This window comes from Anoplopoma fimbria, chromosome 7 (assembly GCF_027596085.1).
Source record: "Anoplopoma fimbria isolate UVic2021 breed Golden Eagle Sablefish chromosome 7, Afim_UVic_2022, whole genome shotgun sequence".
NCBI lineage: Eukaryota > Metazoa > Chordata > Actinopteri > Perciformes > Anoplopomatidae > Anoplopoma > Anoplopoma fimbria.
In genome coordinates this window covers 14,817,722-14,829,417 of record NC_072455.1, presented here as the reverse complement: position 1 = coordinate 14,829,417, position 11,696 = coordinate 14,817,722, and the positions used below count along the sequence as shown (strand labels likewise).

The window sequence follows — 11,696 nt, the reverse complement described above, 5'->3', positions numbered from 1 at the left end:
TTAGTATTACAAAATCTTAGACTAATCTTTTACAATATAGTAACTGTTGGTACAAACTACCTTCCTGTTGCTGTCACATACTGGCCTTGAGTGCGATCAACATAAACAAATACAACATTACAACATGAACATGCAGCTAAATAATACAAAACTATAAGATTTCAAACATAAATTTAACTTAATTTTCATGTGTATAATTTCAGACAGATACAAAAACTGTAGGTAACCTCATCAACCAGGGACATTTTAATTATTGTCATGACCTAATACAACTGTTGATTTTGAACATCTGAGGATGGTGCACCATTCCCGGATAAACTGCAATACCAGGTTGATGCGTGGAGTGGACGGAGCAAGCCCCTGTTCCATCTCCCTATTCCAAAAATCAATTTAATATATAGTCCAGGGGACATCAGATATTAAACTGATAAGAACAGATACTACACTTGATCTTAGCCAAAAGGCCGAGAGGGATGCTGATCACTGAGGTGGGTGAACCTGATTCTCCGCACAGTTAACGTCACTCACGGATGTAATATCTGTTTCAGTCACCACAAAACTCGATGGGACAGAAACAAAACAATAAAACACAGAGGCCTCGAAAACGGCAGCAAGATCTGTCATTTTAACAAAGTAATCTGGTCTCTGTGCGGCTAGAGCGCTCCCGGGTCACGTGGTACAGTCTAGTCCAATAGGAAGTTAAGACGCAAGATATATCTTATTTACTAAAGAAGAGAGACTTTGTAACTTCTTGTTTGAACAAATATAATGTCAACCAACTCAGAAATGTAATCCAACTTTTCAAATCATATAATTAGTCCGCTCTGAGGGAGCAAAGTAATGTTTCATCTGTTAACTTGGCGGACGGACAACACGGCAGTCCGGGGCCCTTAGCGGACAACAGAGGGAACTGCACTCTGACAAGTGTGACTGGAATCTACATTTCTCCAGGTATCCCCCTTAAAAGATGCAAATAAATAAATAAATAAATAAATATAATATAATATAAATATATATATATATAATATATATATATATATACCGATATAATATATTAATAAAAATAAAAATCTAATTTATACTTGGTTATTCTCAAAGAGTTAAAATGTATTTTGTAGGACTATCATAACCATGTGAACTAGCTGTTGGACTGTTGCTCTTCAGTTGGAGATATAACTGGTGACTTTAGCTTTTGACATGAAATACAGCATTGCATATTGGGAAATGTGTTGTCTTTTCTCAAGTAAAGCGTTAATATTTATTTTCAGCCTACATTCAAAATTGATTCTTATGTCTTACATTCCTGTATATTATCCTCCTCCTTATAGTCTCTGGTTTTGTTAATTACTGTATTTAAGGCACCATCAGTCAGCATGGTAACGTTATGTCTGTGAAAGGCCCATTTCTGGGCTATTCAACACCTACAGTCTATGTTCAACACATTCATATGTTGTAGGGGAGATATTGTGATCTATAATTCGGTTGATCTAAGGTATAGCTTAGCCACTGGACACAGAATAATTTGACATATGTCAATTTCTCTAAAATGTTTACTGCATGAGTTCTGTTAGTGGGAGTATTGGTAGCTGGAGGTAGGGAGAGTGAGTATGTTATTTGTACTTTTTCATAAAGCATTCACTCTTTCCCCTGTATTTGTATGTAAATGAAAGCAATATCCAAATGAGAGCATGCTTGTGGCTGATTTATACATTTAGGGTACCTGACACATTTCATTTCTCAGTCCTAGAGAAACTTATTCAGATCAATCAATCCAGGAAGGAACGAAGCTCTTTGGCTGATTTTCTTTGTTTTTTAATTTTTAATTTGTTTTATTTGAAAAGGGTCACAAGCCAAAAGGGTTGGCAACCATAGGCTTATAGTATACTTGTATTCATCTTAGAGCACTGCAACTTATTATAAAATATGTTACACATGTATCAGAATCATAAATCATTTTATGGTAACAGTCTACTTTGACCCAGTTTTATTTGTTTTATGCCATTCATCTCTTTCACCACTTGGGGGAGACGGTAACTACACACTCTTAAAGCTCCCACAGTTTTTTTTCTGCTCAGTCACAAGGCTGGATTTACCTCTACGCATTTTAGAAATTCCAACGTAGCCGTTTCTCACGGACACTCCTTAACAATAGTCAGTGTTTCTACAGAAAATCAGTGTAGCTCTGGTGGCACTCAAAGTGTTTTTTGAACTGTGTGTACCTTCACATTGGTGTTGGCAGGTACCGAGGCCAGTGTTGTTGTGTTATTTGCTCTTTACTTGTGAAGAACGTTACATAATCCTTTACTTTTCCTAGTAGTAGCCAGAAGTGGACTCAACCCATCCCACCAAATGCCAATACAGGACAGACACGACTCCAGCCGAATCAAAAACTTTATTTATAAAAAGGAAATAACACAAGAATTTGCAACAACTTAAAAAAACTACATAAAACAAATGTTTCTTTCATAAGAAGAACATAAGTGTGATGAGATATAATGATGTTTAGTATCAATATAGCCTTTGTGAGGTGTTCTATTTTCAGTTAACTGTTTCCTGTGAGTCATTCAGGAAACTTAAGTTTGAATGCAGGTCTGATTAGATGCCATTGCAGATGTATATCCAACTTGCTCCTTTGTTTAACCTCAGCAGTCAGACTTTGTTAGGATCCTTTGATTGTTTTAATTCATTGCTGATTTACGTAGTCACTCCCTCTGTAATTTATTGTCTTGAATAATTCAGGATCTTGGTATCATGCTGTCAACATATTTCTACAATTACACATTTGACCTGATGTGTGTATGTGTGTGTATATATATTAGTACATAGATGTATCTTCTCTAGTGAATGCATTGTGTTTTTATTCTGCTCAAGACACCATGTTGTAACTGGAAAGTTACAAGATTCCAGTAACAGCCAATGTGTCAAGTGGAATAATACCAACAAATACCCTTAGTAATTATTATTTATTTTTTGTATTTATTAGAAATTATACCCACAAATACCTTAGTACACCATGTCATTTTCACATTGGATGTAAGCCATTGGTCAGTATTTGTAATGATGTAGCTTGTCTTCCAGGGTGTTCAGCTGGTTGTTACAGTGATTGCCATTTACAACTTCCTTCCGTCTCTGGTTGTTTTTCTGTTCCTTACATCCATTGCCTTTTTAATCATCCCATACAACCCCCACCCTGTTCTCTTGTTCAGTTCCCTTCATATTCTTCATCTAATGGTCTTCCTCCCCCCCGTCCCCCCTCTGTGCCTTCCTTCCACCTTCACCTCACACCCAGACCTTTCCCTTTCCACTACCGTCGGCTCCATTTCGGCCGCCACAGCAGCCAGTGCCCAGGCCTCGGTGTTGGGTGGCTGGCAGGTTCTTGTACACGGCCCGGCTGTACGGGATGAAGCACAGGCCCAGCTGGAGGTGTCGGGCTAGGCGGCAGTATGCGGCCAGCGCCAGGACCAGCAGAGGGGTGACCAAGAGGAAGCCCACAACCAGCAGAGCCACGCAGCCTCCGTCAGTCAGCAGGTCTGAGCAGTAGGGGGTCGTCCCGTGAGGGCGGACCTGGTGAGACGAAAGAAGAAAGATGGCAGTTGGAACGATATGGCGGCAGTTGGATGCTGTAGAGGTAAGTTTGTCATTCAGCCGCTGTCCCACTTGTGTCAACATTTTTAAACCTTTATTGGAGCAGGGTAGCTTCAGTGAGAGGAATCCCTTTTTTCAGGAATTTGCCACTTCTCACACAGTTGCACACATTCATACCTGAAAGTTGCCCAACAAAACCCCATTCTGATCTGTTGTCCACTGAGCCGCCCTATCTGAGCAAATGGGGGTTAAAGGCCCTGCTTAAGGGCACCTTCGTAAAAAGGGAAGGACAAGTACTAACTCTTTCTCAACATAATCACGTTGATCGTGATCTGAATATTTTATGATCCTTCGTTCATTAATGCTTAGAGAAAAACCTTATTTCAGATCAAGGTCAAAGGTCTGCAGATTTAAAGTTTGGTTTGCGTTTTGGCTCTGTATTTGTGTTTTATTTTGTATTTTGAGTTGCCTTTGCACATATAGAACACCTGTGATTTAAATGCTTTTGTGAAGTGCAGGGAAGAACAGATGAGGACAACAGACTACATGCTCTATGTGGTATGTGTTTCTGAGGTTAGGACAGGCACCAGTAGGTAGTCTGAGATCTCTCACTCTCTCACATGCACTGAATCAGTCTGTCAAGAAATTTCATTTTGACAAAAATAAATAAATCAAACTTTTAGGAACTTGGTAGAAACTACTGTAGATCTGTATATAAACAGTATGTCAAAGCATGTACGCTTGATGCTGGGCCGAACACTGGGGAGTGGGAGAGGAGGTAAAAGGGTCAGGATTTCAGTGTGGGAGAGGAATGGAAAGACAGCGGACCAGAGTCATCCTTATCACCCCATGAACGAAGATGAGAAAAGTGCAGAGAGTAAAACAAATCTGCAGGGCTGAGGGAACTCAGGGGGAGAAGATTATTTATTATGGTAGTGGTTTGATATCGTAAACTTTATTGGAGAAAGTTGAACATACCATTTAGTAGTTATATAATATAAGGGATTGTGATGCCATCCTGATGGATGTAGTTACAGCTGGTCAGAAAGAAATTCCAGCCTGAGAGGGAAAGCAAAACATTAAGGAGGGAGGGAGTGTGGGGAAGATCTAGCAAATGAGCCCTCTAAGAATGTGCTTATTTTTGCTGATGTGAATGAATTGCGTTTGGTGTGTTTTTGGATGACAAGAAAACTGAATTCCCTCAAATAACTGGAAAATGATCTCATTGTTGCCTGTTCAATTTAAAGAACCCTAAACACTTATCTCACCTGTCTTTATCTACTTCTCTTCTTCTCCCCCCCCCTTTTCTTCTTTTGATTTCTCCCCCTCTCTCCATCCTCCCAGGTCCTGGTTAATCCCTCTCTAAGCTGCTGTCACATGAGGCCTAATTGTGAGAGAGCGAGGGAACAGAGAATCCTGGGCTCTGTCTGTCATTAAGGAGGCCGTGGGCCTACAGAAATGCCATCGGTATGCATTAAAAGTCTCTGAACCGTGATGACTTTTCGGGATAGCACAGGTTAATGCTTACTGACTAATTAGTCAAGAAGGTTGTTTTGTTTGAGTTACATGTCTTCTTTTATGTTTTTAGCTATTCACATCAGATTCTGTGCATTTTTATATTTCGTCGGATCCCAAGAGTCCTTAAATCCCCAGATGGCTACCAAACAGTCTTTTAAAGTTTTGGGTTTTGATGCCTGACTCCCTAGACTCCTGACCCCTCACGTCCTCCAGTTCTTCCATCTCCTCAACATCTGAAAGAACCTCAGACTTATCAGATTATAAAACTTCTCATCGCTGGTGGAGCCAAACCCCACCCTAAGCCCCAGGCACAACTGTTTGGAACTTTTGGATCAAAGTTATGAGATTAGGACTTTTAGATGTTATATGAAAAGATGGCTATAGCTATTTCTTTATTCCTCTCATCTTTTGTTTAGATGTAGCAAACTTGTGTGTAAACATTTATCCTCACTAACAAGCAAACATATTTGTAGTCTCATACCAAAGGACACTGCACCAGTTTAAAATGGATTTTGGATTTTGAGGTACATTACTTTCACTGCCAATCAAATGAAGGCTTGAAAGTATTTCTGAGGACAAATATTAGAAACGGGGAATTATGTGACTGATAAATTACTATTAATGCAAAGAAGTTTGCACCAAATGTCTGTATGCTCTTGTTAAATTAATTATCTTTCAGAATAAATAGGAAGCCAAGAACTGAAGTTGAAAATGTTCAATCAAGTGAACAAACAAGTTCTGCAAATGGCTCTTGCGTAAGCACTTAGTCAGCTACAATGGGACTTCTCATTGGCCACATGTAGATGAGAGCCTTGCAGAAATAGAGCCTCCACACATGCTTACAGTGCTCACACTCACTCATCCACCCTCTCCCCTATCTCCCCCTTTCTTACTGTAGAGTGGCATAGAAAGCCAAACACGACCATGACGATGGCCGGTGTCAGGATGGTCCCGAACACCAGTCCAGCGAGGCAGCCATTGATCGTGGCAATAATCAGGTTCTGAGCCGTCACCAGCACGGAGCAGGCCCAGCAGTCCAGGGACCCCCGCAGCTCCAGAGGAGCTTCGTTGCCACCGCTCTCGGCTGCAGAATAAGGAGGAGGTACAACTACACCCACAGCGGTGGTGGAGGCTAGTGAGTTGGAATGGTGGTGATGCTGGTGGTGGTTGTTAAGATGATGGTGGTGATGCGGCGGCAGTTCCTCGGACAGGTCCAAGGCCTGGTGGTGGGCCCCCTTCTCTAGAGTACCAGTCATACTCGTAGTGAACTGCGAGCAGAAGAATAAACAAATGAAAGACGTGAGTGCCATTGCAGATGTTTTAAAACTGTTTGTCAGCCCCAAGTAACATGTTTGGAAGCAAATGCAAATGCTTCTTATGAGACTGGATGAGTACAGTAGTCAGATGCCATAGTTACACAATAGTTTTCTACATAATCAAATTCCACCCTCTAAAGTCTTAGTTGCGCTGGGTTCACTGAGAGGTTAGAGGTTTTATCCGTCAGGAAGCGAGCCTTTTGTGACGCCGTCTGTTAGGTGATGATTATCAGAGACCTGATTGTCCAAAAGGAAAGCAGCCATAATTGCTCCATGTAGTTTATGTAGTAGAGAGATGAAGGCTAACTGGCATCAAAGTCTGTTTGTGTAAAACCGTGTGTTTGTGTTTATACATGTTGTCATGTCATAAGAAGAGACGGTATAAAAGACATGCGTTCAGATGCAACCACTGTTGGCATTTAATTTGAACAAAACCTACAGTATGATGCTGATTTGCGCCACTATAGGATATGAAGTTTATATATTTGAAATTTGTTTTAACATTATAAAAAATAATTACTTGCTTGCCTTAGAGTTTTCTTATTATTTTTATATTAACATTTTCTGTGGTGGCATCATTAAACACAGGCCAGGTCATCCATGTAAGGTCTGCTCTGATCCAAGTTCCTTTAGTTAGCATTAGGGATGGGTATCGTTAGGATTTTATCAATACTAGTACTCTTATTGATTCTGCCTATCGGTTCAGTTCCATATTGATACTCATATTGGTTCTTTTTTAACTATATTGTGCGAAAAAAGACTGATTCAGAAAATAATCAACATTGCTTTACATTACATTACATTACAGTCATTTAGCAGACGCTTTTATCCAAAGCGACTTACAATCAGCTTTATTATTCTAGTATGTATAAAATAGTCTTTCTTGAGAAACAATACAAAAAGTTCCATAATCTTCTAAAAGCACGGTAAAGCACAACTCTGCCCCTCGTGCAAAGACAGGCAGAGAGACAGAGAGAGGAGGTTTACGATGCTGCTATATTCCGCAGAGTTCTCATTTTGTAACTTCTAAAGAACCAATAGCAGAACCGTTAACTCCGAACCTGATCAATATCCAGTTTTTTATTTTCCATTTGACACAGATACCTGTTTAGAGGTTCAGGGGGCATCCCTAGTTAACGTTCATTCTATTTTATTTATTTAAGATTTAATGTGGTACGCAGCTGTGTCTGGTAAAGGATATCCGCACTTCTCAAAGGTCAGGAGACAGTGGTGCCTCAGCTAGACTGGGGACATTTCTGAGTAACCAGGTCAGCTGCCAAAAAACTACAGTAATGGAAAAATCCAAATAGGGATGACATAGTGAACCTGTCAGTCTTTCCTTTTAGCCAACACGACAGACAGCTGATGGTTGCTTTCACATATGCAATCTTTACTATTAATATGAAGATATTTTGCATTTTATTGGGCATGCATGAATTTCCTTTGTTCAATTGCAGTTGGTGGTCAATCTCATAATAATTTGATAGCTCAAGACGTAGTATTATTACTGCTCAAGTACCATATTGGCATACTTTTTTGAATGTGTACAACACCAGGTTGCTCTGATGTTCGAGAATCTAATGAAGAAGTAGGAGGACCAACAGAGGACTGCCTGTATTAGTGGTGGTGTGCGATGGGTCATATTATAATAAAATTATATTATTGCATTATTTGTTAATAAAAGCAGGAGCTTTTGTCCTCCTACTGCAGAGGAAGCTGCCTCACCCAGCCCTACAATAGTGCATTTATTGGATGAATATGCATTTGAAGCTAAAATCGAACAGATGTAAGTAATTAAAAATAAATACTTAATTGTGCTTTTATTTTAGACTCACTGAATATCAGAATTGACAGTTGAAGACAGTATTTACAATGCTGGGTGCTTGAGCGTTGTTTTTTTCCACACCAGTTTCCCATTGTTGTTCAAAGTGTTGTTTTAAGGTGGAAGGTGGTGTAGGAAGGACTAGCAGGAAAGTGTATGCGCACATGCATGTGTGTTAGGTGACTCATCGTGCCCCTTACTGAAAATACATTGAGGTTCAAAATACATTGAGGTTCCCCACCCATTTAACTCACCGTTCTTATTGTATGAATAGCTTTTTTTTTTTTTTTTTTCAATAATGCGTCATACCATTGTTTGACCCAAATTGAGGAATTCTAAATCGGGGAATATTGTTCAATGAACTCATCGTTGCAAGCACATCTTGACATGTAGTCACCAAATACATCTTCGTGATTGATTCAAAGCTATTCACAGTGAGATTGAGATATAAATAATACAATAAAAATATAATATATATATATATATACATATAGATTCTCAGCTAGTACTTGCAGTGTTATTATGCTTAGATGCTGAAGGGAGATTTTCTATTGTTCTATCATTCTATTATTCTATTGTCTGGAACAATGAACTGTGATAATTTATTCCATGTCCCTCAGACCTCTTAGACCTGTTGCTTTATGTTGACCAGTAGTAAATTAGATATTCTTCTTTCAGTTCAGAGTAATCAGTTGTAAGAAGATGTCTCAGCGGCTGAATGATAATGATGTGATTTTGAATATGTCTGAGTGATGCAGCTGCACTTGTACTCACATTGTGCTGTGGGGCCCGGTACACCTCTTGCTGTTCGTTCTCCAGATTGTTTTTCACACTTATTCTCAAGACCACTTCTGTCCAGTCAGTCCTCGACACACATTCACCCCGTAAGCTTCAACAGAGTCCTTTTTTAATTGTGTCCTTTTCTCTTCAACTCTCAACTTGACTCTGGAAACAGGGTCACTTTTCCATCTGTGAAATTGAAAGAGCGTGCGTTTTTGGAGGTTTCCTCCTAAAGCGTTATCTATTTAGTGGTGGTATGTTGGTATGTTGGCTTCCTGCTGCTTCTTCTCACCACTATCCAGAGTTGTCAGTGGAACTGATTATGCCCCAGAGTGTCTGTTTCTTTTCCACATGAAAAATCAAATACCTATGCCGTGGTGATGAAGTAGTAACACAGAAGTTCTCCTTCCTTAATGGCTGAAAACAACTTAACTCCCAATTGCTGTGGTCTTTGTTTTAAGTATGAACTTTTGTCTGTTGGACCTCCTCCTTTGTACCTCCCCATCTGATTGAGTCCACAGTGCTGTTTCTCATTCCCTCCCTCCCTCCTCTTGCACTCCCTGCATCCATCCCACTTTCTCTCCACCCACAAGGCTTATCAGACCCCTGCCTTTCTCCAACAACTCCTCTCAGCACATGCATTCCGCCTCACATATCCAGGACATATTACAACCCCCTTTACCCTGTCTCTGTTGCAGTGGGGGCTGGGTGTTGTGTATTGGGGGTCAGAGCAAGGCAGTTTGCCTGATAAGTTGAGATTCAGGAGAGCGTAAAATGAGGGGGAAGGGGAGCAGAGACTCTTAAGAGTAGTAGGGAAGACGTACCATGGTGCCTAACACGTGATTCAGGTTGTGTATTTTGTTATGGTTTGTTGTAAAAGAGTCCAAAGGTGGTGTTTAAGGGTTGAAAGAACAGTATTATTAATACAATGATATATATATATATATATATCTTGTGGAGAAATTTCATTTAGTCAGACACGTCATTGTATTATACTGTTCTTTTAACCCTAAAACACCACCCCTATATATACACATACACGCGGGTAGGTAGGCAGGCCTGTTTCCTCATCTTGAAGGACATTGTCTCTGAGGCTGCTCCGAAACATCCTGTTGTTAGGACTTGACAGAGATAAACCTTTGAAGCGTAAACTCAGAACATCCATGTAGCTTTAGTTACCTCGGCTATGACAGTAGTTGCATGATGTAAAGATACAAGATGTTGTGAGGCCATGCAAGAGACGTCATTCTGCATTGTTTACAATGTATGATGGAATAAACTGTCAGGAGATGTTTTAAGATGAAGCTTGGATTCCCTAGGATACAGAATTAGAAAAGGAGGATGAAGTAAATACTACAAAGATATCGAGGAAGGCTGTAATCAGTTAAATGATAAAAGATCAGAGCATAAGCTAAATAATTAGTGCTGTCTGATATTCGACCCTTTCCCGCTGCTGTGAGATTGCAATGTTTGTTTACTTCCAGTCCGCTGGTCCGCTTGCTGCCCTTTTCTCCCTCCGTGAGGGTGTCTGTGAAGAAACTTTTAAGAGATTTACGTTTATTCATGCTCCTGCAACAAAACATAGGTCTGAAATAGCATGATTTTGATATCTACAAGCAGCATGATGGTGTAGAGTAAAATATGAGGACCCCATTGACATTAGTATATGGACTAGTCTTTTAGTAGATCATTTTTATCATTTCATTGGTGGCATTGCGGTCTTTGATTTGGTTTTGCTGTTATGTTAATGCTGTTGGAGTTCACATGACATCCCCTTTGGGGAACTTTTTATTACAATTAAAATAGTTAATACATAATCTTTTTTTTTTTTGTCCATCATGTGGTGCTGATTGGACTGCTAAAATATGTTGTCATTTGTGGAAGGAAGAGCATTTCTCCTCTCATCATCATCTGACTGCAGAGGGTGGACAAAAAGACAGACGGAGGTGGTTTTCCTGTGAGGTTTGAAACAGGATTTCCTTCAGTCTGTCCAGTAATGCTCGTTCCCTCTGCCTGCCCTGTGGCCCCTTACTTGACCTGAGGAAACAGTGAACTGTTCACAAGAAACTTTCCGATTCTCTTCTTTAGTGCAAGTTAGAAGTTAGTTTAAATCTATAGCGACCAAAATTATTTGTGAAAGAAGTATTGAATTCATTAGCATAATCTTTTTTTTCCTTACACCTCTCAAGACAATAGCAGTCCTATTTAAGTTTTGAAGCAATATTCTTTCACCCTACTGGTATGATTTATGGTGTGTAGTTACTGTACTTAGCATTCCGTATGTGCACCTTTCATTCAGGCATATTGTTATACAAATTTTACAGGATTATCCATCCCCCTTTAAACGTACATCCAGATGCAGATTTGTGTTTTATAGTGTAAAGATGACATCTACATAGTGAACTTTTTCTTTCCTGCACTTAATTAATAGATTCTGCAGCATTAAATGAAAAACACATTCCCTCATACAATTCAGGTACAATATATGGGAGTAAGAAGGATGTTGTTTCTATCTTGTTTTGCAACATATTTTACACATTCCTAGTTTGCGGTACTGAAAGAAATATATAAGTGCTCTGCTTTATGTGTATTAAGTTTAAAAGTATTGTTTTTATCCCTATTGAACTATCATTGAGGAAACCGAAGTCAGAGCAGTCTTGTTACTGCTGCCTGCT

General features: G+C 39.6%; 1 protein-coding gene and 1 non-coding gene across 2 annotated transcripts; both read right to left on the bottom strand.

The window, feature by feature from the left end:
• Positions 1-293: 293 nt before the first annotated feature.
• Positions 294-475, bottom strand: LOC129093924 (U2 spliceosomal RNA). Its single transcript, XR_008531319.1, has one exon. It is a non-coding gene; the product is annotated as a U2 spliceosomal RNA (small nuclear RNA).
• A 1,915-nt stretch (positions 476-2,390) lies between these two features.
• On the bottom strand, positions 2,391-9,509 carry tmem88b (transmembrane protein 88 b). Its single transcript, XM_054601738.1, has 3 exons — positions 9,016-9,509; positions 5,997-6,371; positions 2,391-3,564 (listed from the first exon to the last, which is right to left on the bottom strand). The coding sequence occupies exons 2-3, from the start codon at positions 6,357-6,359 to the stop codon at positions 3,280-3,282; spliced, it is 648 nt and encodes a 215-aa protein (XP_054457713.1). The 5' UTR covers positions 6,360-6,371; positions 9,016-9,509; the 3' UTR covers positions 2,391-3,279.
• Positions 9,510-11,696: the final 2,187 nt, after the last annotated feature.

Bases quoted from the DNA above. Each gene is read 5' to 3' on its own strand.
- tmem88b (XM_054601738.1), bottom strand. From the start codon at position 6,359: ATGACTGGTACTCTAGAGAAGGGGGCCCACCACCAGGCCTTGGACCTG. The intron at 3,565-5,996 runs GTAAGAAAGGGG...TCGTCTCACCAG, and splicing joins GCTTTCTATGCCACTCTACA to GTCCGCCCTCACGGGACGAC.